Below are 22983 nucleotides of genomic sequence, written 5' to 3'. Positions count from 1 at the left end.
AACTCTCAAGAGAATAAAAACTGGCATGTGTGTTAAGTACTAATAAAACCTTAAAATAAAGTGGAAATTATCTATAAACTCAACCTGAAAAAAAAGTAGTAATTGTATATGCATAATAAAAACTATAGCTGAATACATATCTGTGCATATTTCCATTCATTACGTTATATTAATCAAAGGATCAGAACACAGTTTAAGGGGCACTTGTAAAAAGGACACTGTAAAGGGTACACACACAATTTTACCTATAGATTTTGAAATATATATTATTAGTTGAAACAACATTTTACATAAAATATTTTAGCCTTGATTTCCATGCGAAACTAGATGCTGAAGAGATCCAATACACATACGCCAATACGTACAAGGTCAAAACATGCCCACGGTGACATTTGTATAGCACAGTCCCTAACAGGCACTGATGGGATGCAACAAGAACAGATTAGCCATCTGTAGGTGAAATACACAGTATCATATGTTCTAACCCTATACAGTGCTCAAAGGCTTTGTCTAGAACAGCAGACAATGTGGGATGCCAGCGAGCCATGGCAAATGTGGGAGCCAGTGAGCCATGTAACCATGAGAAAGGAATCAAACCTTGAGTCTATGCATCTATCATAGACATATTGCCATACATGTATTTTGTTTGCTGTGCTTTTCTCACTAATGACCCACCCTAAGTTTACAGAACCAGAGCATATAATTTATTATAGCACAATACACTGCAGCTTTGCATCATCCACGTATTTATAAATGTCCACGTTCACTTCAAGCTGAACATTGTAGGGTATGGCTAGAAAATGATCCATTACTGGAGTCTTGATGGATATTACCCAATTTATTAAATCATCAAGTAATACAGGTTGGAAGATGTTATGGCCGAGTATGCATTGTTGTGAAGCTCACAGTATAAAAAAAGAAAAAAAAAAATGTGAGAACATTTGTAAATAATATCTTACTGTAGCATAAAAAATAAATAAATGTGATGACAGTACTGAGACTTGAGATCAGTGAAAAGCAAAACAGCAACAGGCGGAATGACAGTAGGTGAATACATTTCTACTAAAGTACAAAAGGGATAATATGCATACCTTGGCAACGATAAAGACAGGTTATTATAGATTCTGGAAACTGTCAAGTATATTGACGCAAGACCTCTTTTTGTGTCATGCCTGATTGAGCTGAAGAACCCTTCCGCCCTCATTTAAAAGCTGTGCATCTTGACAACTGTTCATAAAGTAACCCATGTATTTTAACCAACAAATGAAGTAATAACCAAAACCAGTAAATGGTTCGAGAAACGTCTCTCAAACACTAAAAACATTTTGGCAGAACATTCCATAGAACTAAATCAGTCCGCCAAGACTTATAGATACCTACACTTACACAAATGTATAGCATAACAGACCATTACTAATTGTTGTTGGCTGGTTGATTCTAATCATTGTAGAAGAAATGTTAGGATACATAGTCAGCACTTATGAACCTCAATCAGTGCAAACCTGTGGGACACCCTTGTACAGGGCCGGCCTTTGGGGTGTGCGACCTGTGCGACCGCACAGGGCGCCACACTCCAGGGGGCGCCGCCGCCGGGTCCGCCGCCGCCGCCGCGGGGTCCTCCGCCGCCGCCGCCGCCTCCGCCGCCGCGGGGTCCTCCTCCGCCGCCGCCGCGGGGTCCGCCCCCTCCGCACCTAAATGAAAACGTTGTTTTTTTTGTTGTTGGTTTTTTTAACTTTATTTAACATGGAGGATGTTAAATAAAGTTAAAAAAACCAACAACAAAAAAAACAACGTTTTCATTTAGGTGCAGAGGGGGCGGCGGCGGCGGCGGAGGACCCCGTGGCGGCGGCGGCGGCGGAGGACCCCGTGGCGGCGGGGGAGGACCCGGCGGCGGCGGCGCCCCCTGGAGTGTGGCGCCCTGTGCGGTTTGAAGGGGCATAGGGGGGGTAGTTTGAAGGGGCATAGGGGGGGGTAGTTTGAAGGGGCATAGGGGGGGTAGTTTGAAGGGGCATAGGGGGGGGTAGTTTGAAGGGGCAGAGGGGGGGGTAGTTTGAAGGGGCAGAGGGGGGGTAGTTTGAAGGGGCAGAGGGGGGGGTAGTTAACACTAAGGCCGGCTCACCTAAGGCCGGCTCTGCCCTTGTATTTTGGACAGCCGATGTCCAGTTTGTTCCATTTGCTAAAAAAGAGATGGGTGGACCCTGCAGAATATATAGTTAATGTGGTGAGATCAGATAGAGCCTACATAAAGCATATTTAATATCATTAGCTGAAATCTAAGCATATCTTGCCATTGTAACCAAGCATTACATAAGGGCCAGCTTGGTCCCATCTTGTAGCAGGGTTGAATTTTCAGAACTTATAGTTTAGTTGGCAAAATGACATTTCATCTCACCCACACACAATGTGTCCCTCAAGAACACGCTTTGTTAAAGTGGTTTGTGGGTAGGGTTCCTGACCAAATTTCAACTTTCCAGTCACACTTACCGAAAATCTACACTACAGGGCCGTGCTAAAACCAATGCTGCTCTTTGCAGTTGCTATTTGAGTCCACAATATTTATGGGTTACCATCGTGGTGAATTATATCTCTGAAGCCATTTGCACTAAACTCACAAGTTATACCGTACATACTTTCAGGACAAATCAGTATGTTGAGGAACACTGATAAAAGATAGCATTTCCATTATATGTAAACCAGAAAATGTCAGGTTCCCTGCTGAGGTAATTCCAGTAAAAATAGAGAAAGCATTTTTTTTTCCCGGTTTTTTTTTAATTAAGTTTTACAGACTCATTTCCAATTTCCTTGATTTAACCAGCTGAAGTGTGTTCTTCCTTCAGGCGCAGCAGCACTATGAAAGTCTTTTTTATGGCGACATTTAAATAAACTTACAATGCAAAAGAAACTGTTGGATTGCTTTTCTGGCCCCACGTTTTATTGGTACAGTTCTTTCAAAATGTAGCTCAAAAGGGAGAACCCCGTAACACCGATGTGATTATTTCTGCAGTGATTTTTCTAAATGAATCAGCTGTTTGAAAATCCACAGTTTTCTACCAAAACGTTTGTGCTATTCAGTATTGCTGCAGCTGATGACTGTAAACTGTCCGGGAGTATGTGCAGGTGGCAGCATGCAAGCGGAAGAGGCAGCCACCATTTGGGTGGTTTTATCAATTTGTGCTGTGTGTGTGTGTTTTTAATATATTAGTGTGGATTGAGAACATGCAGGTTAATGGATTTCATTTTTTTTCCTAGTTGCTTTGGCATTCTTCTCCCACCAAAGGTTTGGGTTTATAAAATACAACGTACATGGCATCTCTTTTGTTTCTTAAATGGACAAAGTTCCCCAATACTGGAAGTCTGGTTCAAAACCCGGCAATACTGAAGATTACTTTGACAGCTGGAAAACTTTTCAGTTTCTCCCTTTTTATGGGTTCCCTTCTACATTTCTTTTCCTCTCTGTTATAGTTTATGTTGACATAGTACTGGTTTATCTTCTAGTCAGAATGGTACAAGGCACTAAAAGGTATGTCCTAGCTGCCTTCCTGTCTGGTAAGAGGCTTGGACTAAGATGGACCATATGCCAGAGGAAGATCTGAGAACCGGGATCTACTCGCTAAAGAAAGAATTTGCAAGAGAGCTTAACATTTCAACTCCCTCTTATCATTATGCATGATGAAAGACAAACCCCAGAAAGTACAGTAACTGAGATCCACTTTCACATTTTAAACGCTTAAGCATATTTTTTTCTGCATTGGAGAAAGCTTTAATAATGGTTAAAGTTTTTTTTGTGATCGAATATACGTTGGTTTACCCCCTCCACGTCTCATCAGAGATGACATCATAAAAGGTCATGCTAGTTTGTATGATAAATATAGAATATAAAAAAAACACATACTTTCGCATACTGTTTTGCATGCTAATGAACTACACTCTCTAGGCAAGCTTTATTTACTTATTATGACATTGACTATTGATACAAGCCACAGATGACCTGGGGGCAGGGAAATTAGGTTGGCTAACATTGAAATGTTTCATGTTTTTGGCTTTAGGTTTGCTAAAGGAAGTTATCCAGACAATAATGAATGGGTATAATTGGCATGTCTAGGAAAGGTATGATCTATATTTTAAAATCCTACCCTGCCTTCCCATTGATGTGTGTCACCATACTGGTTGGTGAGCTCAAGCACAACTAAGTCATCTAAAGCATCTGAACAAAATCCAGATATGCTTGACATCACTACGGCCACTTTTTACAAACAATTCAAAAAATGGCATTAGGAAAATATAAGTAAACAAATTGCAGACACATACAATAAACTTCTTTACATTCTTTAAAATACTAACAAGTATGCATAGCATTTATTCTAGGGCAAGGTGTCTCATCACTATAGCAACGTATACAGTGCTCTATTCGTCAGGAACATTCATTTGGCTGCTACTGTGATAGGACCATTTTTTAAATTTCCACCAGAATATTTATTTATATATGACATACTCTTATTTTTTTATCTGATGAAAAAATGATTTTTGCCTTTCTACATGACAAGCATCTAGGCTTCCAATTGATATCAAGGCTGCTTCAAATTCCTTATGTATGATAGGTTTATCAATAAAGAACTAATTAAGGTTATATTTACTGGGCTGCTAGCTTGAAATCAGAAAGCTGCATCAGCTGAAATTGTGAAACCCAAGGTATCACTCTGGTGTCTCTTACACAAAATGAAGTCATATCACATGGAATATGTTCATTACAAAATAAAAATAAAAATACTGGTTGAGATTCTGACACAATTGTTTCTCACCAATTTCATGTGGTTCTTATACGGAGTGTCAGAATATCTATTTGTAATTGACAGGGTCAGTTCAGCCCTTCATTACACATACATAAGTCAGGGAAATAAATGTGTAAATTGCATTATACTCCTTGTTAGCGGGTCATTTATTGGTCCTACTCATTAAACCCCAGAGTAGTATCTATGGCAACCTATGGCATATTGACTAGAATAATATGTGTATATTGTGTATTGTTAACTGTAAAGATGCACAATCTTCCACCAAGCAGTTCTTTGCAGTATATGTTAAAATGTCAATCAATTTATCTGAACCTCCAGCAATGACAGCAATGAGGTGGTTACTATGCGGATCTGCGTTATATTTGCATTGTGTGAGCATTACTGATAGGAGGTCATTGACAGGCTAGATTCCTAAATAATATATACTGATATCAATAGGTATAAGATTTAAAAGTTATTTTTTGTAACCACATATGGGTTTCATCAACGGTATAGCTGAAATAATTTGTGTAAATACATATACATGATTGAGTCTGCTTTTCATCCCTGTTGTACTTTTCGAAGGTTTGGTTGCCGTTGTAAAGAAGATGCATGCATTTAATAGTTGCGTCTCATTTTATGCATTACTTAAAAGCTGTTTTATGTAATTGTTAGTGTTATGTCCTATTCCTATACTTTGTTATGCATTGGTATCCAAATAAAATGCATATATAAAAACATAGAACAGGGGTGTCCAACCTGCGGCCCTCCAGCTGCTGCAGAACTACAATTCCCATACTCCTCAGCCAGCCCCTTAGCTGAAAGAGCATTATGGGAGATGTAGTCCTGCAGCAGCTGGAGGGCCGCAGGTTGGACACCCCTGACATAGAACATTATTAAAAACAAAATGTAATGTAACAAAGTAATAACTTAGGCGCCATAGGTAACCTAAAGATCTTGCCTAGTCACCTCATAGGTGTTCTATACCATCATGTTTTCTGACAGCATGCCTCCACCTAATCTGGCATTGTTTTTCACTTGTTTCCTCTTTTGGAATATATGAAATCATTGCCATTGAAATTCAAACACACTTTATGTCTTGAAAGGCTCTAACCAAATATCATGTTCCTCATTGTGTTGATCAATACGATTCCTTGCATGTCTTGCAATCTTTCAAACTTTTTAGTGTATTAGAGGACTGGAGGAAAAAAAAAGAAAAGAATAAATGCTGTTATAGACAACGTACGTTCAGGTATTTTTGCCAGATACTGACTCAGCAGTACAGATTAGCTGTACAAAGCTGTAAAGCCAGAAAAGTGATGATGCCGGACAAGTTAAGTTTAAGCTGCCTGCGGTTCATCAGACTTGTAATTACGGGAAAGCTAATGAGCAAGACACTGAGCAGTGTAGCATGTGGTGGGAAGTAATATGATTCTCTCCGTTAACCTTTAGTTAAGTGAAGGTTAGTGATACAGCAGAGAGGTCCTCCGCAAATTCTCCTTCCACTTACGGTAGCTAAGCTTATGAGCAGTGAAAGATAAATCCATGCTTCCCGAGAATCCTTTACAAGGACTATTCTTATGCGGCATCAGAGTCCCTTTGTCCCAACACAGTTGTTGAGATAACAGAGCCAGGAACAGATGATTAAATGGACAAGTTGCCCCCTGACACTGAGACGACGAACAGTATAAATACTTACACTCTTGCCACCAAAAAACCTGTCTATAGAATAAGTTGCTCTTGAGACCTGGGAAAATAAGGTATTCATCTGTATTAATTATGAAACAAATACCATAATCCAAATTTACATCTTGTATTACCGTGCAGAAGTGTTGTAAATATTTTTTTTATTCCTTTGCTTAACCCTTTTATTCTAGTTTCTTTTAAGTAAATTGTTTGACCTAGTGACCTAATCTATGTTAACAAAATATCCATCAGAGCCTCAGTCTATTGTAGATCATCTTCAGAGCCACTGCACAGAATTTAAAGCTGCCTTGAGGAAGCTAAGCTATACAAGGTATAACTATACATGTGTTTTTCATTAAACAGAGGTGTGCTGATGTTTTCAGCCAAGCACTAACATTTGCACAGTTCTCTTAGTAAAAGGGAATGGGAAGGCTTAAAACAAACACGTATACATATTTGGAACTTAATTCCTAAGATGAAAAAGAAATGGTGAATAAGGACCACAGATACTGAACTGTGACAATCTAGAAAAGGAGCAGAAGCAGGAATTTCAGTGTGCATAATATTATTATTATGTGCACCATATTCTGCAGTGTTGTACAATGAGTAAACAGGACAAAACCAGTAGTATATAACAAAAGGTAAAGGGAGCATTGCTCATATGAGCTCATGATCTAGAATCATACACAACACTGATGATACTGCTGGACGGAATTGGCCTACCACTGCGATCTGGAAACCCTCATCTGCCTTGAAATTTCTGCCTAGGAGAAACTGTGCTAATGCGGTATAACTACCTTGTGTCTTGTTGCTGTGCTCAGTCTAGCCATGGCGTATGACACTTGACAATAAACTGTCTCCAGTTGTTCCTCATCCAGTTTTATTCCCCTACACAGCTGTTTCAGTATTGGTTAATGATTGTGTTTTCACCTACACATTAAATTGATGATCATTAGCACTTGTTAGGTATAATTGTTTAATCATACCCCTAACTACATGCTTACAAGAAGAAATGATGTGGTTTTGCGGCAAAGAGTGGTCACAGAAATATCGATTTGATTTAGATTTTTATTCTGTTCAATCGCATTATGAAAATAAACTATTAATGTGCCTTTTTGAAAGCATTATTACTTTTTTCACACCACCCTAAAACTTTTGCACAGCACTGCATACCTGAAAACAAATCCAATGTAATTTATGTATTCTTGAACACATTCGGACCATGTAATAAATACATAAATTTTACGGTGTGTGATCCTGCTCCAAAACCCAGCTGATAAATCTCCAGAGAGCAGCTGCAATATCTTTACGAATCTGTGTGCATCTGCACAGTATTCTAATTTAACGGCGTGCAAATCCCACGAAGAGGAAGATGGTTGCTCCTGGAGGTAAATATACATATTGTTATCTTGGAATACTTAAACTCCATTACATATGTTTATTTAGTGTACCAACATGCAACAAAAATCATGTTGCGTGTTGCATTCAATTATAATACTTAACTTCAGGTGAGTTACTGTCGCCATAAGAACCGAGGTCCAATTAATGTTTTTTTTTTCTTAGATAAATCCCATTTTTAATATAGGGACACAATTTAAACTAAGCACATTTCAGACCAACATGACCCCTCCATGTGTAAGGGAAAAAAAACAGTCCCTTACTTAAAACACTGGTTGATAAACAAAAAGCCTTGACCACAGGGAGTTTGATGTAAGTGAATTTAGTAATATTAAAGTGACAGTTCCCCATTTGACCAGCCATTTCATTAGTGCAATATAACATCTATGAATGAAAATATTCTTTAAAACTGTTTATTATTCACACAAGCAAACCATTTGAATGAACAGCTTGTTAAATAAAAGCCATAAAAACACAAACATTAAAGATCAAACGAAACAGATGGAGTTTTCTTGTAAGTTGTTTGGAAACAAATCTAACTGCAAAATCAAAGTCTGTTTATTTTGCTCTATGTGCAAGCCGAAGTAACAAATACATGTTTTACATAAAAGTGATTCTTCGTCCATAACCATAATTATAACATATGTTCAATAACATTATCTTCTGATGGTTTTTCTACACCTAAAAACTGTAAATTTTAATGACTGAATGACAAGCATTTTCACATAGGAAAATGGATGCATAAAATGTTGCCCTTCGATAAGTTAATACATTAAATATATATTAAATTAAATATAAGACATGACATGCTCATTGAAGCCATTTCAGCTGGATAATCAATAACCTGTTCTCAGGCAGACATATCGAAAAGACCTAGCACCACTACTTCATATCATCATTTCTATTTATTAAAGGGACAGTTGTAAGATGGATAGTTAAATCAGTGACACTTCTTAGAGACCTGCGCCTATGAAATTACACATTATGCAGGGCCAACACAGCTAATTTTGTATCAAAACAAATAGTTAAGTGAGGGAGTTGAAACTACAACTCTCATGCCAAGTCTCTATTTAGAGAATAAATTCCATAGCCTGTTCTTAACAGGTGAAGAAAAATAAAACATGCATACTAACCATCATTCTATGGATGGAACCCACACACCTTGCTTTGGAGAAACAGCTAACAGAATACAAATATTTGATAACATGATCTAGGTTGTAAATAACATACCATAAAACTTCTATAAAGTACCATATAACCAGGAACTGTTTTACAGGCAAGAATTCATCTCTATAAATATTTACTTAAAATACCTTACCAAGCTAAAACCATTACACGTATGTGAATGAAAAAAGAACAAATACTTGAAGTCAGGGAATGAACAAGTCAGGAGCTGGTTTGCTAAAATGTCATTTTGCTGGTTGTTTGCCTTGATTTTAACCCCATTAGAATATCAGGCATCGCAACAAATATCTCCCCTGGAAGAACAGACATATAATGGGGTTAATATGTCCATTTTATACACACTCTCTCTTCATCTGTTAGTTCCTCCCCTTCAACCCAATGAGTACCACCAGGTATGGTGTCCACTTTGCCATTCATACCCCTTAAGTGGTTAGCACTCAAAGGTTAAAACGTTTAAGTTCACTTGCTTCATTATGAATGATGACAGGCTATGCCTGGTGAGTTTCTGCTGGAATGTTAGTTTTCCCTACAGGAAGCATAGTTTAATCTATGAGATGACATTGAAGAAATGTATGCTTTATGCATAGATAACTCTACTCCTTGTTGTAGGAAAGCTCACCAGGTGTTAACCCTTAATCATTCATGGTTAAAATCAATGAGATTAAAAGATTATACTTGCAGATTAAGGAATACACCCTTGAAGGGACACAGACATTATAGCTATGCTGCAAAATATCTTGTGTTTTCCATGATCCAAAATGTCTCAGTAGCAGTGAGCAGTTAAGTACCTTATTTGCTCGATTATAAGACGACCCAAATCTGAATATTAATTTAGGAAAAAAAGAAAAAGCCTGAATATAAGACGACCCTATAGGAAAAAAGTTTTACCAGTAAATGTTAATTCATGTAAACAATTTTTTTTAATAAAAGCTATGATTGAGAAAAATATTTTTGTTTTTTTTCCTTCTATTGTCCAACCTGCCCCCCCAGTTATGCACATCTGCCCCAGAAATGACTTATACCCCCTATATGCCACTGTGCCCCATGATATGCCTTTTAACCCTATATGCCATTGTGCCCCATGATATGCCTTTTGACCCCCTATGTGCCACTCTGCCTTTCAGAAATGCCTTATACCCCTATATGCCACTCTGGCATTAAGGGGGTTAAAAGGCATATTATGGGGCACAGCTGCGGGGGATCTGGATCTTAGTTGTCTCATAGTCAGACCTATTTGAGGTCTGATTATAAGACGACCCCAATTATAAGACGAGGGGTATTTTTCAGAGCATTTGCTCTGAAAAGAACCTCGTCTTATAATCGAGCAAATACGGTACATCCAATATAATCAATGGGAGTATGTTGTGTCAATGACTGACAAGTTAAGCAGCCAATCTGTGGCAAGAAAATGCTCTCATTGTAATCAATGGTTAAAATGTACACATGTGCACTGCGGTCTTAGCAGACCCCCGCATGCAGTGTTCAGTAGAGCCAGTGCTGGAGCTGACCAGAGGTGACAACATAACCTGCAGGGAAATGCATTCAGCTGAATGCATCTTTTACAGGGCATTTAGCATGGGGTGGAGAAAGGGAAAAATTTATTTAAGAGGATTCTGCAGAATCCCCCCATGCATTTGGAAAATGTACCACACAAAAATGTAAAGGGCCCATGCGCTTATTTGCATTACAGTGCATATGATGGCTGGAGTGCCCCTTTAAATGAGAACATTCAAAAATACTACATTACACTACATCTTTCTACCTTACTGCGTCATTTCACACAATGATTATCATAACAGCTAATTATTCAAAAGAGAATGCATTTGAGTGCAAATACATTAGGGGATTAGAAAAGGTAAATGCTATAAAGATGCAATGATACCTTTAAGTCCCTTTAGTATAACAGTATATACAATGAATAAGTCCTCTTGTGGCATGTTTGCATGTGGTGGATCAGAAAGCTTAACAAAGTAAACATTACCTTTAACATTGGTCTTAAACAAAACTTGCAAGCAGTTTCGGCGGTACAGTATATGTATAAAAAGTTACATCAAGCTTGTAAAGGTCCTTGCACCCTACTTATTTACAACAACAGAAACCAGAGCAACGGGCAACAAACTGCAATGAAACGATAACATCTGTTACGGCAATAAGAGTCAGAAATGGCTAGTGCTGGGAATGACAGTCTATAAACCCGCACTACACTATATTTTGTAAAACAGATACCATCATAAAGTCCTACGGTGTATAGAACAGAGAGAATCCTAACAGAGAGTGATCCCAAACAGACAGCTATCCATGCTGATGAGAATCCCGCAACGCTGCACTTAAAAGATAACAGTATGGTTCAAATATTTGCTTTGATATGACGTGGAGGGCTGTCTGCTTTTCATGCCTACCCCTATAACCAAACATTAACTTTAACACAGTAGGATATAGTGTTGCATAGTAACCTACTGATTAAGTGAAAGTCATAACCTTGTGCTTTATACCTAGAATGCAGTCTGAATCCTTACAGTGTTTGCATGGTAACAGTTGCCCAAGGTAGCAGGGTAACCATTTTATTTTTAAATTAAAGTTGTTTAAAGTATATTTAAAAAGAAATTTCTAACACGGCTTTACACACTCAAAATAAAGCTAGTGTGGCCAAAGACAATTTGTCTGGATGGGAAAATAACGCTGGCCATGGTTGATTATTGTAATAGTATGTATTATAATTGGTTACTCAAACAGAAATTTAAATAAACACATGCTTTACATAAATGAGAAAGGTGGAATATTCTAAAAAAATGTAAGAAAAAAAGTTGCAAGAACACTTCTGTGAAAAGTGCTTCTTAAACAGGTTACCAGTTTTCAAGTTTATTATGTATATATATATATAGCTGCATTTTAACAATAAATAATGGTTGCAAGGTAGGATTTATTGATTTATATCATATTCAGCAGTGCTGTGCACCAAGGAACATACTACAGCATATCTCTACAGACTGATACATTTTCACAAAGCTGAATATGCCATTAAAAAATCATTCAAGCACCTACAAATACAAAAAGCTAATGCATGCTAATCCCCATGGGAGTTTTAGCAGAATCTGTACACAACATCTAGCTATGTATAAATGTTGTCTAATACTTATTTTACATTTTGTGGAGGCAGTTTAAAAAAAAAAAAAAAACATACTGCTTTATTTAATAATCAAGTGAGATTAAGCAGTAACTGCTTGCGGAGAATTATTCTAACGTTTGATGATTCACTAACCTATACTATCAGCATGATTCAATGCATCTGTTCTAACGCAGTTATTCTTGTTGCACTGGTAAATCAATGTAAAAATACTTCTATTTGAAAAAGCTACTGTATTAACCATAAGCACATTTTTTTTCCAAAGGTAAAGGAAACAGAGAACCATTTGTCTTCTGTTGTGCTCTATGGGAATCAAAACTTCCATTTCACATGTCCACACCCATGTGCAACAAAAACACACTGTACAAAGGTCATGCAAAGACGAATATAGATTAGATCAGTCATAGAAATTTAGAGTCTTCACCTGTGAAAAAAGAAAACCTACTTAGTTACTTAATGTGCTGTAGCAGCAGACCCCTGGAACTCTTTCACACGCCGGTGCTGGAGCTGACTGGTAGTGAGTATGCACTCACTACTGAACAGGAGATGTGTTCTCCTGAAATATAAATAGCCGAGAGATGGGGAAACTATGGCAGGAGTGGCCCTTAAAAACCAAAGAATGTAATATTGGAACCCAAAAGGGGAGTTTCATTTTAATTTCACCTACAATGCACTGCTTATGCTGGTGCTACAAACAGCTCATACGAATTTGGAATTTCATTTAATTGGATATTAAAGGCAAGTGTAGAAAAAGGGAAGAATTTCCAAACAGGCTGCACCTGGTCCCTGGACCTTTTATTAGTCACTCCTGCCGTACAAGTTTGAGCCTTGGCCACACAAGATTACAACAAACCTGCATTCACCAGCAGCTATCGTGGCAGAGTGGAGGGTCACAAAACCTGGCTCAGGCTGACAGAACCATACACAATGAAAGTGAATTCACAAAAGCACTAAAGGAACGTAAAAAGAAAAAGTGAAAAAAATCTCTTAACGAAAGCTTGTAGAAGTCTCAAATAAAATAAAAGATCAGATGTGGGTAAAGCACACAGGGATATATATATACATTTAAACATATATGACAAAAAAGTAATTCATTCAACTGTATTGTTGTTAAAATAATTGTTTAATCATGCAGGGATTGCATGCAATCGTATCACTAATTTACCTATAGTAGTTTTAATAAAACTAGAATTCTGTAATCAGTACTAAAATAATAAATTAATAAAATAAAGTCAAATACAGGCTAGAAAAAACAGCTTTTATTTACTTCATACACAAGTATTCCTATCAAGCCTTTGAGTCAATAGGTCATTTTTGCTTGCCTCAATTCAAAATGAGGTAAGCGAGGGGAATAGAAATACAAAACGATGAGAAGGAAAGATCACAAATACGCCCAAACAAAGGAACCCTGTGATTGGCAGAGAAGCGATCGCCACTTCAGCACTTAAGACTTTGTTGGTTATGTTGGTTCTGGCGTAAGGTTTGAAAAGTGGCCTTTTCTCCATAGCAACCAATGGAATGTTCCAACAAGCAGGGACATTCCATTAGACACTACAGAGATAAGGCCCACAGAAAAATGTTTTTTTTTTTTATACTAAACAATGGACATAAATGGGGTTAATCAGAGTTAATGAAAAAAATCAGTATTATGCGGTTTTAATTTTATTGATTAGCTTTCAACAATCATGGCATGCTAAAGCAACCTAAAAACGATATACGTTTATTATTAAAAGGCAATAAATTAGCAAAAATGTCTGAGTTTGGTTCAACTGTGGCACTTCTATTGTAGTGTAAATTAATTATTATGTGCCAGCGTGAATTAATTTCAACCCCCAAGCCTGCTCTTTTAAACAAGAAAAACATAAAAAAAATGCAATATAAAAGGGAGTCCCAGCTTCGGTAACAAAAAAACTGTTTTTTGGAGCAAACTCGTTATGAATCATACATGTGTAGATGAGTAAAAATGTAAATATATACATAAATTCAGAAGGCAGATGCCACAATTCCTTTCCCCAAACTTGCATCTGTTTTTCGTTTGGCTTCATGTATGTGGGTCACTTGCTTGATTAGATCTCAAGAGGCAAACCGAAAGGGACCTCCAATACACAAGTGTCCCAGCTCAGAAGCCTGGCCTTCTGTTAATTCATGCAGCAGGTTCATTATTGTTTAGGGAAATTGAATTTCAAGTTGCTCACTTACAAACAGGGAAAAAAAGGAGTGTGCGGGGGAATCTGTGGTTACTAACATTAGTAAACATGAGAAATAATTTCAATTTGCCCAAACACAAAACACAAACTGTACTTTTTATTGTCCCTAGAATGAGATTATAAAGTGATTGCTTTTTTTTGAACTAAATAACTCAAGCAGCAGCATTGCATCACAGCACACGAAATGTGCCAGTGGCTTGCAATAAAGAAAATCCCATTAAAAGTGTTTATTTACTTTCATTAGTTTCCAACAAAAACATAGGCTGCTTGGAATTCTCCTAAGCCAGCCAACTAGGACAAAAAGCAGCAATCCATTCCAAGCTTTCAATGCCATGCAATTTATTTGTTGTGCATGAGCAGAAAACAGGTTAACTGGACTATTGCATTTTATTATACTTTTTCCCCGCTACACATCTGCTCAGTTCTGGCTGGATAAGGCAAACCATTCAGCTCAATGACATAGTGACCGGAGTTAGAAAAAATGACTCAGATTGCCACTTTTATTATTTATTGATTGATATAGCGCCATCATATTCCGCAGCGCTGTACAACGTTATATCACTTTGCAGCTTGTATGAGGTTTGTAAAGAAGCTCACCAATGTTTAACTTATTTCAATGTTCTGTTTATTTTGTAGACCAAAACACTAACCACGACATAAGAACCCGAACTCAGCTCTTTATTCAGGAACACAACCATGATTGGCAATATGGCTAGAAATATTTATCGAGCATAATTCTATATAAAAGATAAAAGAGAAGTATATCCAATAAAGCCAAATGCACAATTTGTTCTGAAATTTGAACTTCAAAGAGATTCTTTTCTCCTGTTTATCAGTGGACTCCAATTATCTCATGCACTATACTTAACAATCACTATACGTTTATGTAAACACAGATGAAATGGACTGTACCCAAAATGAAAACCCAAGTTCTTAATGGACTTTTGTAGCATGTTACATATACATACATATATATATACATATATATATATATATATATATATATATATACACACACACACACACACACACATACATATATACATAGATACATTAGAAGAACAAAGTAGTGCTAGAAAGGATGGAATATCTAGGGTAGGACACACAGGGCTATCTTACAGTTACTCCTGTTTTCACCTAACTGGTTTTTCAATAATAGTTGACTTTCAAAGTTCCGGTGTAATGAAAACATCATATAAAAATCACAAGACAAGGTGTACCTGGTGTTAGTTTTTATATTTCATGAATTTATAGAGCAGATTCTGTTGTGCTATTATAATGAGAGAGATTGAAAATTAACACTGAAAATGCCGGCATAAATTTTGGCAATAAGATTTACACACATTAAGACATATTCGTACGGAAAGAGAAGAGGCCCCTGTTCATCCAAGCTTACAATCTATTACAAAGAAATGCTTTACTTGCAACCAGCCTTCGTTATATATTATTTAGAAAGCAATCCAACTTTTCTGATATCTAAATTGTTTGCCTTGCTTTTAAATTCTACACATTATGTAGTATAGATTAAATTACATGTTTAAGTTATTGTCATAAAAACAGTACTTTGTATATATAATTTATTTGCTTTGACTTATTTTTTAAAAATTTCCATATATTAATACTACAGGGATAGAGAGAATTTATAACAACCTGAATAAGATTAGCGAAACACAGTGAAAAAATATTATACATACAGCCAAGAAATAGGTCTTTGGAGCATTAAGTTTTAGGGAAATGATTAACCCACTTGTTTGCCAAAACACATAACTACTCATTGTATAGAAATGCTCTGTTCACCTCTTTCCCAATGAACAGGTTAATAGTATGTACGCAGTATATACCACACAGTTGCACAGTATCCAATACGCAATGAATTCTTCAATAACCACCAATATAACCACGCATGCGGTTTCTAGTAATCCACGCTATTCATTAGCAAGTTGGACTGTTACAAAACATAGTATATGTTATAGAAATATTTATCTTGGCTTGTTTTTTTATATCAGACTTGTTGAATGTTGCAGTAATAAACAGACTATATTTTGTGTTATATCTTAAAACAAGTTCGGAAACTTTTTAATAGCACTTTAGCTTTAAAACGTCTGAAATAGTTCCTGAATAAAATTTGTTTTGAAAACAGGTGTGGGCCGAGGTTACAATTTTATTAAGTTTACACATGGACTGTAATTTAGTGGAAAAAGAAGGAAAATTGAATATTGCCACTGTTAGTATTTTGTGTACTACATATGATGAATTAATAGAACAGCCTGCATTGTGTATTCTAGTAACATGTTGCTCTTTGAAATGTTGGTGCTTTATTTTCTGTATTGTATGAAAAATGTTCTATAGTTCAGTTAAGCTAAATAATAATGATTCATGAATACACACCTGCCTCATGCTATTCCTCCTCTCTCTCTCATATATATATATATATATATATATATATATATATATATATATATATATATATATATATATATATATATATATATATATATATATATATATCCAGCATTACAGGAGGTGACAGTCTATAAAGGGAGCCAGCTGGTGCGTAACCACACACAAAATAATCGTTTTTCTAGTACACCAAGAACTTTGGGCCAACCAGGGGCTTACTTGGAAATTGTCATTGTCACAACTGTTTGGATACCCTATACCTTGTGCTTATTGTTGAGTGGTCAATAAAATTGTTCTGGAGATATTTACTTTTAGTATTAACCTCATGAATATAGACCAGTATTATCTAAAAAGAAAAAAATGCCTGTCCTAAGGTTCTCTACCAACTTCGACCACCATTTCTTACAAAGGCTGTCTGAACCAGCAACTTAACAATATAGGAGGAAAAAAAACAGTGGTGTTTAAAAATTATGTTTATCCAATTACCATTGGAACACACAAGATATTATTACTGCAGCCTGAGCCTTTTTTGGCTTTTCCCTAACATTCTCTGGGCTGATGATTTTATGATTATGTACATTTTGTTATTGCAAATATTGCTTCGACAGGTGAACATCAAAGGGATATGTGGTTTCATAAGACAAACTGGGAAAGTAATTATGAATAGTTTCTGTACGTCACTAGTAGATTGACTTGGCAGTTTCACTAAAGAAATCCTCAAAAACTTTTTATCAGAAGGCATAGTCAGAAATTTGGTCAATTCATTCTCAATCAGACATTACAACCAAACCCTGCAACTTCCACTGCAACTTCCACTGATATCACACTATAAACTGTAGGGAATCTTAACACATCATGAAAATATAACTCAACTGATATTATATTTCTTGAACATTTCTCAGCCAAATAGCTAGCAAACAGTGAAAATTGGTAAATAGTATGAAACAAAACCCGAATTACAGCTAAATTACAGATATGCAAACTTTAAGGTAAAAATGTAAGTACAATGTGATCACCCTACCGGCATGGCTGCATCTGATCTATGTATTATTAAGCAGTTCAATGCCATGATATAATACAATATGTTCCAAATACCAGTATGAGCAATAAACAAACACTTCTAAACAGTAAAACAATTATAAATGTCACCAAATCCCTTATTTTTTAAACAGCTAATAAAATTGAGTATAAAAAAAAAAGAAAGAAAATATTTTCCTGTTTTTATTACCATTTCATAGAAGAAACAAAATCAAACAAAAAACACGTGGGAGATTTCATATGTGTTCAGAAAGAAACATTATATGTAAATATATATATCCTGAGGAAAGTCAACTATGACTGAAACGTCGACTTGACTTTGAATAAAGAGAAATTGTTAATTTAAAGATTATATATATATATATATATATATATACACACACATACACACACACATGAGCTTTAACTTATTTATGAGTATTCAATTTATATTATTGCGAGCACTTTCAATATGGCTTCACAATTACCATCATTAAATAGGCAGCATTTAAGTCAGTGGGTAAAAGGTTCACTGCTAGAAACAAAAAAAAATATTACTACATCCATGTTATTTTGTGAATATTAACCACTTCTCGCCATTATAACTCCAAGTACCAATGTGGATTAAATTCTAACTATTCAAATGATCCTATACAGAGACTTCCATGGTGCCAGTTCATCAAGTTGCTGAATTGCTTCTCTCACATGTGGATCAAGCAATACTGGAAGTTCAGGTCAGTCTCTGGAATCATCTTGCCCCTGTGCAATGCAGAGGTCAGGCCATTGATGAATTCCAGTGGTTTCAAATTTGGGTGCTTTTGTAAAGATCTGCAGTCTAACTCCTTACTCCCGCAGTACTGCTGTAACATTCTTCCTCTACTACCAGATCTTAATGAAAGCAGCATGTGGCATGTTTTTCACTTCAAATGTCTATTTCTACCAATAAATAAAGCTAACTCCACCTCCTGGAATTCAGAAAAAAAAAGCAAGACAACCAATACATTTTCTTTCAGAAGTGTGGAAGTGTAGTGCTCAACCAAGCTGGCATTGTAAGGGTTAAGCAACACCGAACATAGAAGAGTGAAAAACATCCAAACCACAACTTTCTTTCCTTACACAGAACAAGAAAAAGTTACACATTATCTAAATACAGAAACTTAAATATCACACAAAGTTTTAGAAACCGTATACAAGCCTGTGCGACGTCATTCGCAGATTCACTACAGAATTTACACTCGGGCTACAACATTTTCTAACGTGGCTAGTGTGTTTGAATCAATTCAAGTTAACAGATATGATAACATTTCCATTTTTGGTACATTAACAGTCTTGCTTTTTCGTCCCTGAAACATATTAAGGGGGGGAAAAACATAGAAACCACTTTCCAGGATCTGAAATCCAATAACCTCCTGTGAGTGCTATTGTTTAATTGTGTTCCCAGAGGGGGATGCGCTCTGAAGCTTGCAGAGCAGGCCAGTTTGAATCTGAATAAAAAATAAAAGAAATTGCTATGCAGCACAGATTTGTGGCAAAACTGCAAAGCGATTTCCAGATCAGCCACAAGATCAGCAGGGCTTGCATAAAAGACTCATTTTTTTGACCAAAGTTTTTTTTTTTAAATTAGCTAGCAATTTGCCAGTGTCCTTGGTACTTCGTTCTTGCTTAAGGTCAAAAGGGTTTAGTCATTTTTCTAGTACGCCTATTGAGATATGCAGAAAAATGGATTATAATCAAGCCAGAATAATTTGCAGTGATCAGCGTCCACTAGTCTTTCTGAAGTCCATGAGCCACTTAACCCTTACATTACAAATCTGGGAGACGTTAATTTACTTATAGCGCTATATAAATCAATAAATCATAAAGAAACCGTAAGAGGTAAACAACTTAAGGCAGCAGAAATCTAAAAAGTAATCAAAATGAAACGCTTAAGGTGAAGTAAAAAAAAAAAATCCTAAACCATAAACTATTTAGTTAAACCAACTGGCACCTAAACAGTTAACCGTTAGCAGACCAACATGATCACGTAACAAAAATGACACAGGGGATTCAGTCTCACAAAATTCCTTAGGTTCAGAGATTTCTGGAAAAAAAAGAGCTTCCTTATATGAAAGTCTGATTTCAATTTAACCATTTCATTTCCAACAGACAAGTCATTTATCTGAAACATCAAAAAGTTGTCCAGCCCTGACAACATAGATTAAATTCCAGTTATCAGAGTACAATCAAAATAAATGTGTTTGATGAGGAAGTGATAAAGAAAAAGCGGTCATCAGAGCCAACTCAAGCGTTTTTGTTTTTCTAAATCCTAAGCAATAAGTATCTGTTTATTTTGTATGCACCGAGATAACTAGAAAATACTAAAAACAGCTTTCCATAAGAAGTTTAAAGAGTGACTAAAAAGAAAGCGATTTACAACTACTACTATATATTAAGAGTCACTAGTTAACTATACAGCATTAGAGGCTAAGTCTGCTCAAATAACTGATGTGATCTATAGATCATAGGCTTTGTACAACCAAAGCTGTTAGAATTAGGCCTTTGATTTTGTGTATTGTTTGAATCTGTGGATATTTGTTTATATAGCTATAGGCATGAGTTTGCATTACTAGCGGAATCTGTACAAATCGACCCTTAGAGGGCACTTTCCTCATATTACCAAGGCATATTATACAGAAGTGATTCTCAAAATACTGTATGCACTTCGATGCAGCTTCTCTTGTATACGGAGCACAATCAATCAAGGCATATTGCAATGGGAGAAAAAAATTGGAATTCTGATAACATCAATGCGTGAACTGCAGGGCAGAGGTTAACAGCGGGATCTGCTTAGTCTGGGTGAGCAGTCGAAAAGAGAAACCTTGCTGACGTTTTAATATTGATTAAATTATTTGTAATATTTAAGGTATAGCATACATCACAACAGTTTATATAAAATTCATAGGGGGCGGGAGAGAAAAAAATGACCAATATTGTAAACTCAAAATAGTCTCTACTTGAAACGACATAGTCAAAGTTGCAACAGAATTTCTGCTTATTTTCAGAAAATGCGCATTAATGACAATTGTGACCTTATTCTGCAACTGTAAGGAAGGCAGCTTTAAGATCATAACTATATATCTTATCCAGAACTGCTTTAAGATATATATATATATAAAAATGTGCGTGTGTTATAGGAATACATTTACTGATGATGTCAGAGCTTTTCCTGACTATAAAATTTCAAGGCTCTCTTGCTTCCTTATCAGCTTCTGCTTTGGGTGTGAGTCTATTGGACCTTACTCCCTAGTTTTGATTGCCTCTGTCCTTCTCTGTGGTTTATGACCCATAACTCAATAGAAGAACTTGACTCTAATATATATCACCCAAATCCCTCACGCTACCTACTTTTAAATGGGATCCGCATACGTAATATTAAGATATGAAATTAGGAGCCCAATTAATGGCTACAAGTGGCATTCTCAGAAATCCACGTTGCTAATCTTGCCACAGAGAGCTTTAGCAATAAGGCAGTTACCAGCTCACACAAACCCAGGGGATCCATTCACACCCCAGTAAAGAGAGGCTGATGAAAGCTGTCAAAGTAAATCTATGCTCACTTTTTGGATGGTTTAATTTCAATGGAGCATGAAACTCCCCAGGATGGTTAATAGGCTTAGCCAGGCGTGCCGTTCTCCCTAATATAGTTTAATTATGCATCAGCCTTAATTGTAATCAGATTAAAAACTCTAAATGGGCACAAATCGTGGATTTTTTCCCCAGTCGGCTACTTGAGGATTAATTGGCTTTAAAAGAGTGTCAAACAAATAATACATCACTATATAGCCTGCATGTAAAAGTGCCTTCATCATATATAAATAATACATACAGTACATATATATATATATATATATATATATATATATATATATATATATATATATATATATATATATATATATATATATACACACACACATACAATACATATATTTATACACAAACACACACACACTACCTGTGTGTCTATATAACTATATCTAGATAGATTAGATTAGACCTTAAACATAAGGTACTCGGTATGGTTAAGTTACTTATTTTATGAGCTAACCTACACCATAGGACAGCAATGCTCAACTCAACCCAACTTTTCTAAACAACAACTGAGAAATGCCCCCCTCAAAAAACAAAAAATCAAGGAATTACAAAATCAGAAAATCTCAAAATTGCCTTCATTCAAATCTATGTATGGAGGATGCTGAATTAAAGCATAGATGGTACTTTTAGAGGAAAGGAGTGAAACATTGTAACAAACCAAAGAATAATAAATAAGAGTGAATGGAGAGGTTGGCAGAGTCTCACTGCAGGGAGAGAGCCATTTCCTCCATTCATTCAGAAAAAGGATCTTATGGCAGGAAAGTTGAAGGTGTGTGTGTGTGGCCATCACAAGGCAAGCAGCTAGCAGTTTAAAAAGTGTCCTGCGAGATCAGATCCCACTCGCGAGTGGGAAGAGCAGGCTGGAGGTGTCAGGGATCCCCTACCTGTCATCATAGCAGAAGTCGGCTCCCAGCGTGTTGAGATACAGGACGAGCCCCAGGGCGCTGCTCAGCACCTCTGCGATCATCTCTCCTGCAGACCCCCAATGCAGCTGAGGCTCGGCTTCCAATCAACCCCCCCCCACCCCGACGTCCCCTTTTGTCTTGCTGTCCTCCCCGATGGATCAGCGTCGGCAGCCCATGCTTGCTCGCTGGGGGAAAGGCTTGGGATACAGCTGCGTGCCCTGCCCCTTGTGTTCTGTCAATGCTGGGCTGCCTAAGCTTCCTAACCCATGGCTGAGTGCGGGAGGCTTGAGGCAGCGGCAGCCAGGATGAGCTTGCTATTGTTCAGCGCGTGATGCAGGAGTTCAGCTCTCTGTGATGGTGCACTCACTCTCACCGGCCACTGACCTGAGTGTCTGCTCCAGCCTGCAGACTGTCAGCACTGAGAGCATCCACGGAGCAGCCGCGTGGGGCTCAGCGCTTCCCTCAGCGCGCATGCGCCAAACACCTCCCTTCATCCCTCTGCCCTCCTCTGCTCTCCTCCCTCTATTCTTCTTCCCCTCAGAGTCCTCCCTTCCCATCTCTTGTTAGACAGATGCGAAGCTCTCTCTACCTTTCTGGACGCGGAGACCTGTTAGTGTTATCCCCCCACCTCTTCTTTCCCCCCCCTCTCCACTTTTTTT

General features: G+C 37.0%; 1 protein-coding gene across 1 annotated transcript in view; it reads right to left on the bottom strand.

Moving 5' to 3' along the window:
- TMTC2 (transmembrane O-mannosyltransferase targeting cadherins 2) overlaps nt 1-22743 on the bottom strand; it is a 118829-nt gene extending 96086 nt beyond the window's left edge. Inside the window, exon 1 of the mRNA XM_053461842.1 lies at nt 22304-22743. Coding sequence (XP_053317817.1) covers nt 22304-22386 — 83 coding nt within the window. The 5' untranslated portion in view covers nt 22387-22743. The remainder of the gene's footprint in view (nt 1-22303) is intronic.
- Nucleotides 22744-22983: the final 240 nt, after the last annotated feature.

Source organism: Spea bombifrons, chromosome 4, assembly GCF_027358695.1.
Source record: "Spea bombifrons isolate aSpeBom1 chromosome 4, aSpeBom1.2.pri, whole genome shotgun sequence".
NCBI classification, from domain to species: domain Eukaryota; kingdom Metazoa; phylum Chordata; class Amphibia; order Anura; family Pelobatidae; genus Spea; species Spea bombifrons.
Note: the sequence above shows the minus strand (reverse complement) of the source record. Positions and strands in the feature narration are given on the sequence as shown.